Source organism: Manis javanica, chromosome 10 (assembly GCF_040802235.1).
Source record: "Manis javanica isolate MJ-LG chromosome 10, MJ_LKY, whole genome shotgun sequence".
In the NCBI taxonomy this organism is placed as follows: domain Eukaryota; kingdom Metazoa; phylum Chordata; class Mammalia; order Pholidota; family Manidae; genus Manis; species Manis javanica.
In genome coordinates this window covers 112,922,458-112,929,053 of record NC_133165.1, presented here as the reverse complement: position 1 = coordinate 112,929,053, position 6,596 = coordinate 112,922,458, and the positions used below count along the sequence as shown (strand labels likewise).

General features: G+C 61.5%; 1 protein-coding gene across 2 annotated transcripts; it reads left to right on the top strand.

Moving 5' to 3' along the window:
* Window positions 1-363: 363 nt before the first annotated feature.
* On the top strand, window positions 364-5,306 carry LOC140843658 (cytochrome P450 2D17-like). 2 transcript variants are annotated; one of them, XM_073213951.1, is made up of 9 exons: window positions 364-1,246; window positions 1,943-2,114; window positions 2,648-2,800; window positions 2,895-3,055; window positions 3,480-3,656; window positions 3,836-3,977; window positions 4,191-4,291; window positions 4,819-4,960; window positions 5,061-5,306. In XM_073213951.1, exons 1-9 carry the CDS (start codon window positions 956-958, stop codon window positions 5,237-5,239), a joined length of 1,518 nt encoding a protein of 505 aa, XP_073070052.1. In that variant the 5' UTR covers window positions 364-955; the 3' UTR covers window positions 5,240-5,306. The 2 variants fall into 2 exon arrangements, with proteins under 2 accessions (XP_073070052.1, XP_073070051.1); XM_073213950.1 differs by having other exon boundaries at window positions 380-1,246; window positions 4,191-4,378.
* The last annotated feature ends 1,290 nt before the right edge of the window (window positions 5,307-6,596 follow it).

The following is a 6,596-nucleotide window of genomic DNA, read 5'->3' as shown; positions in this document are numbered from 1 at the left end:
GGAGATTCATCACTTGGGTGACCACAACAGCTAGGAGGTCCAAAGGCCCATTTGTTACAAACTTAAGAAGGGTTTTTTGGGCCACCGAGCTTGTTGATCAAGGTGATTAGGAAACTGAAAACAATCCTGATCTCCCCTTCCTCGCCACCCCCCAGATTCGAACTTGCCATGGCCTTGACCAGGCAGACACCAAGGGAGCTGGGCTGGCAGACGCCAGGTGAGGGTCCCCAGCATGACAGCCAGCAGCCTCCAGCCAGGGGGAAAGGGTTGGGTCCAGGCAACACTGAGTAGTGGGACGTGACACAGGGTTGCGTGTGTGAGGGCGTGTCTGGCAGTGTAAGTGGTCATGTGTTCCTGAGTGTGTGGTTTGGTGAACGTGTTAGGGTGTGTGAGGAATTGTCAGCCTGTGAGCATCGGGTAGGGTCTGAATGTGCGAGCACTATGTGAGTGTGTGATTCTGTATCTGTGTGTCCTGGGTGGGCTAGTGTGAAGCGAGGGGACACCGAGGACTTCATCCCTAACCCCAACTCCCTCTGATCAATGTGGCCTCTCTACACTGCCTAGCAAGTACCACTAACAACAGAATATCAAGGCCACGCAGAGGTAAGAGACTGAAAGGGTCTGTTCTGGGGGAACATGTGACCATGTTGGGGATGTGAGCTGTGACAGGGGAGTGGCAGAATCAACTACAGAGACCCCTGGCTGTCCTCAGCACCTGGACAGAGCAGGGAGTCAGGCCAGTGGTAGGGAGGTCTCATCTCCTCCCCTCCCTACCCTGGAAAAGCACATGGAGAGGGCAGGAGGGACAGGATTCCGTGGCCACACCCACACCTGAGCTCCCCTGGCTCCTGCCTGCTCCCTCTGGCAGCACAGTGTGCCCAACGGGTTGGCTCAGGTACAGGGCAAAGGCCAGTCTCAACTCCCTTTATAAGGAGGGTCCAGGCAGGCGGAGCCCATGGGGTGTGGTGAGAACACCCAGCCAGGCCTGATCCCAGGAGCGGAGCGTTGTGAGGGACAGCAGTGTGTGAAGAGGAGCCCGGAGGGCACTGAGGCAGCCATGGGGCTGCTGAGCGGGGATACACTGTGGCCCGTGGCTGTGGCCCTGGCCATCTTTCTGCTCCTGGTGGACCTGATGCACCGGCGAACACGCTGGGCCCCCCGCTACCCGCCCGGCCCATTGCCACTGCCTGGGCTGGGCAACCTGCTGCAGGTGGACTTCCAGGACCTTCCTCGTTGCATTAACCGGGTAAGAAAGTTGGGGGGCAGGGAGCAGAGGTCCTGAGAACAGGATCAAGCAGCATACATTGGGTGGGGGGAGAAAGGCACAGGATGGAAAAAACTGGGCCCAGAAGAGGAGGCAAGAGAGAGGCTTCCAGAATGGGGGCATCTGTGCAGGGCCTGAAGGACAGTTTTGAGTTACTAAACAAACGTCTGGAGGTGGGTAAGACTAGGCAGCAAGTCTGGGATCCACGTTGTTCATAGCTGAACAAATGTGAGCCGGAGTCCCGTCCAATCACTCCGATCACAAGAGGAAAGGTCTTCACAATGGAGGACAGGACTCTGGCCCTGGGCAACTTCTAAGCAAAGAAACCCAGGTTGAAGGAGGACCACGGACCCAGTTCAAAGGTGTTGCCACTGAGGGTCCTCGGATCTTGGTGCTCACCTATGAACTTGGCTTCTTCACCAGCACAAGCGGATGGTAACTTGGCCTACTCACAGTTTGGTGACCTTTACGAAGTCCTGGCTGGCAGGGCTCCTCCAGGGAGAGGTCCTCAACCATAGGGCATGTGACCCCGGCGTCGTCATGAAGCTGGGTGTCATCCTTGCTGCCGCTCACTGTGGTCCTTCCAGGGGCTCCCCGAGATTAGCGCCGGGAGTCTGGGGCCAGCAGGCTGCCTGATGCGGCCGGACTTGACCAAAGCCCTTGACGCTCGTCCTGCAGATGCGGCGCCGCTTCGGGGACGTGTTCAGCGTGCAGATGGCCTGGACGCCCGTGGTCGTGCTCAACGGACTGGCGGCTGTGCGCGAGGCGTTGGTGGACCGCGGCGAGGACACCTCCGACCGCCCACCGATGCCCCTCAATGAGCTTCTGGGTTACGGGCCCCGCTCCGAAGGCAAGCCAAGAAGGGGCACCGGCGGGGAGGGGCTTGGGCCGGCAAAGACCGGATGCCCGGTGGGGGTCTACACGTGAGGCACACAAAACGGATCGTGAATGCTGGGCCCAGGGCACGGAGGAAGGAGAAGGTTCCAGGGCTGGGGCGGAAGTGTGGCGGGGAAGGACCTGACCCGATGCCAATGTGGGCGGGTTTCTCAGCGAGTCACGGGAGAGGCCTTCTCAAAGGTGAAAGGGCTGTGTGGTAGCAACCTTAAGTGGGTCCTTATCAGAGGGATGAGACTGTAAAGGCAGAAACGGGCGGAGAATGGGCGGAAGGGGTGCGACGGTAGTTACATAGTGGGGCAGGACCTCATTGAAAGGGACGTTGCAAGAGCAGGAAGGGATGGCAGACTTACTAAGGGGCGGAGGTTGAGCAGAACCAGGGGGCAGAGCCGAGGTTTGACTGCCAGAGGACGGGCCGCAGGTGAAGCCGTCGGAGGGCGGGGCTTGGGCACTTCCCCAGCCACGCCCACGAACACTCCACGCCCCCAGGGGTGATCATGGCCCGGTACGGGCGCGCCTGGCGCGAGCAGAGGCGCTTCTCTGTGTCCACCATGCGCAACTTGGGCGTGGGCAAGAAGTCCCTGGAGCAGTGGGTGACCGAGGAGGCCTCGTACCTCTGTGCTGCTTTCTCCGACCAACTTGGTGAGAGTCGGGGCATGGACAGTGGGCTGGACACAGGGAGGGTGAGGCTGGGAGGACCAGCAGGCGGCCCCCTCATCTGCTCCGTCCCTTCCAGGCCGCCCCTTTAGCCCCAACGTGCTCCTGAATAAAGCGGTGAGCAACGTGATCGCCTCGCTCACCTTCAGGCGCCGCTTCCAGTACGACGACCCACGCTTCCTCAAGCTACTAGGCCTAACTGAACAAATAACGAAGGAGGGCACAGGATTCCTAGACCAGGTAGGAGCTGCAGGCACGATGGAAGCATGCACGGCCACCTCCGTGGGGGAGGCATCCTCCCCGCCATGGGCCTCCTGATGGAGCATTCCTACAGAGGCATGGAGACAGGGCATTCCAGGAGAGGCCACTGCAAGAGGAGAGGCCTGGAGGTGGGAGATCGCAGACGACAGAGCTGGGAGAGGTGGGCTGGGGGCAAGGAAGCCTGAGAGAAGGCTAAGGAACCTCTACCTCCTTCACTGCAAGCCCCTCCAACCCTTGACTTGGAATTGAGTTTTTTCCTCCTGGGCCTAGACACAGCACACAGGGCTAAGGTGCCCACGTAGGGAGGACCTGGAGGGGAGACCCTGGAGGCAGTGGGCACCTGACTGCTACATGTGGCACCTGAGCCCAAGAAACACCTGGGCCCAAATCGTGGCCCACACAGGTGCTGAACTCGATTCCTGTGCTCATGCACATCCCGGGGCTGGCGGACAAAGTCCTCTCAGGGCAGAAGGCCTTCATGTCCCTGGTGGATGAGCTGGTCGCAGAAAACAGGATCACCCGAGACCAGGACCAGCCACCCCGAGACCTGACTGACGCCTTCCTGGATGAGGTGGAGAAGGTGAGGTGCCAAGATCAGGACCAGCGGGTGTGGATTTAGGGGGCCATGAAGCAAAGGCCAAGTAAGGTGTGACCCATGTATCAGCCAGTGATGGGCCACCTGGGCTGAAAGGGGAAGAGTTGGAGGCTATCTGGGGGTCAGGCTCCTGCAAATGAACACTCCCTCTCTGTATGGCCCAGGCCAAGGGGAACCCCGAGAGCAGCTTCAGTGAGGAGAACCTGCGCCTGGTGGTGTTTGACCTGTTCTCTGCCGGGACGGTGACCACCTCCATCACGCTGACCTGGGCCCTGTTGCTCATGATCTTGCACCCGGAAGTGCAGCGTGAGCCCAGCTGGAGGGCGGGGTGGGATGGGCATGGGGGACAGGGAGAGGCTGGGGCACTCAGCCGGGTTTGCCCACTAGGAGCTCTGAGCAGATGCTGGGCTTCAGCGTGACCCCCTCTTCCAAGTGTGCATAGCCCTACCCAGGAGTCAGCAGGCTGCTGGAACCTAACACTATGAGTTTTGACCACTGCGTGGTCCCTTAACTGTCCAGGCCGTGTCCAAGAGGAGATCGATGAGGTGATAGGGCAGGTGCGGCGACCGGAGATGCAGGACCAGGCACGCATGCCCTACACCATGGCCGTGGTCCATGAGGTACAGCGCTTTGGGGACATCATCCCACTGGGTGCACCGCACATGACAACCCGTGACACTGAAATGCAAGGCTTCCTCATCCCCAAGGTAGGCCTGTGGCCCTCCTTGCCACAGCTCAATGCCACCTGGTGCCCCAGCAATGGGCACTGCATGGTGGGGCCAGGCCTGGACCCCAGGCCACCCGACCCTGATTTCCACAGGCACCAAAGGCCACACTGGGCGCGGGTGGGGATGCCAGCAGGCAGACCGGCCTCATCCGCTCAGGACCCACTCGGGTGAGGCCGCCAAAGTGAAGTGTGCCTCACTGTGTTGGAGGAACCTGTTTATGCAGCAGGGACAGGGACAGGGAGGGCACCCATGGGAGGCGGGTTACCTGCCCTGCCCTGGGGACTGGGAGGGTGTCGAGGAGCTTCTTGGGCTCAGGGTTACCAGAAAGAGTCCAGGTGTGTGCCAGACACAGCATGGCCAGGAGCAGGGATGCCTGCGTCCCCCAGTGAGACCCCACCCATGCAGGCATGTCCCTCCAGGGGACGACGCTCATCACCAACCTGTCGTCAGTGCTGAAGGACGAGACCGTGTGGGAGAAGCCCTTCCGCTTCCACCCCGAGCACTTCCTGGACGCCCAGGGGCGCTTCGTCAAGCAGGAGGCCTTCATGCCCTTCTCAGCAGGTGCCCGTGGGGTGCGGGGCTGGCCAGCCCCTCCCTGGGCATTCTAGGAGGGGTGGGGCCGAGGCCCCCAGGCTCACTGAGTCCTCCAACGCACCCGCAGGCCGCCGCTTGTGTCTAGGGGAGCCCCTGGCCCGGATGGAGCTGTTCCTGTTCTTCACCTGCCTCCTGCAGCGCTTCAGCTTCTCGGTGCCCGCTGGGCAGCCCCGCCCCAGCGACCACGGGGTCCATGCCCTCATGGTAACCCCATCCCCCTACCAGCTGTGTGCTGTGCCCCGCTAGTGGGGAACCTAACCCACACCCGCTCCCCCGCGGCCGCCTGTTGTACAATAAACCATTCCAGGTGAGACCTACCTGGCTCCGAATCCCATCCATGCACCTACGCTTTTGGGGGTTCCCCAGCCCTCCCCTCACCTTTGCCTCATCCATCCTTACCTGGCATTTGACCCCAAGGTAGGCCTGGGTATACTGGGGCTCAGAAGAGGACAGCTTCCCCCAGTCACCCATGGAGACCCACCACTGGCACCTGGGCTTAGGGACAACGTCCGCCCTGAGGTCCTGGCTCCTGCTGGGAGGGGCTACAATAGGCTGCTGCCAGCTGCCAGCCAGTCAGGCCCTGGGGGTGGGCAGGGCCCACTCAGCCCGATGCCCAGCTTTCAGCCTAAGGACACCCACCCCACACCACGGGCCAGCAGCTCAGCCGGCACATCTTTTCCGCCACCCCCCTTTCTCTAGCACACCCCGCAGGGCGGACTCTGGGAAGGTCAGGATGTGATGTGCCGGGGTTACACCCAGGGCTCTGTCCTTGGGTGCCGGGGCTCCCCCGGGAAGCCCTGTCGCACCACAGGAGTGAGCCACCTCTCTGAGCCTCTCGGTCACCGCCGCTGGGATGGACCCCCTTTGCCAGCCCCACGTGTTGCCCATGGCCAGGTCCTTGCCCAGCAGGAGTTGCCACTCAGGGCCAGGGTGCAGTGGTAGGGGGCCGGTCCCCTTCCCAGTGAAGGCAGCATCCTCTGAATGGCCGGGTTCTTCCGAGGTTTCAGCCGGAGCAGGCGTGAGCTCTGTGCACCACAGGCATGCTCTGGAAGCAGGGAGACAGGGGTCAACCTTGGACCTCAGCGAATCAGGGAGGGCGGAGGAGGAGGAGGCCCGGCGGGGGGCCACTGAGGAGCGCACCCAGGCTCTGGTTGCTGCTCTGCCACAGCACTCTGACTTGGCCTGTCCCTCCTGCCCTAGGCTTTTGTTTCCCCTCTGGCAACCAGATGGGTGCACGAGATAACCACTGGCACCTTCTGCTCTGACTTCTGGGGCTGTGTGGAGCCCTGGACCAGGATGAGGACTGTGGTCCCCACCTGGTGCCCACCCAACCTTTGGCTGCTATAGGACTGAGTACTCAAGCTTCAACCCAGGGCCCTAAGGAGAGTCTGCTTAGCACAGCTTTGGGCAGACCTCGTGGTGCATTCAGGTGACAGCTCAGGGACCACAGGAACTCAAAGCACAGGAATTCTTGCGAGAGGATCCCGCCACCCAACAACATCCCCAGGGGTCCCATCCTCTGAATGCCCTCAGGACAGGGAGCTCCCTCCCCCTAGCACTCAGGGAGCTAAGTCTGCCCCTTTGCACTGAGTCAGCCAGAAGG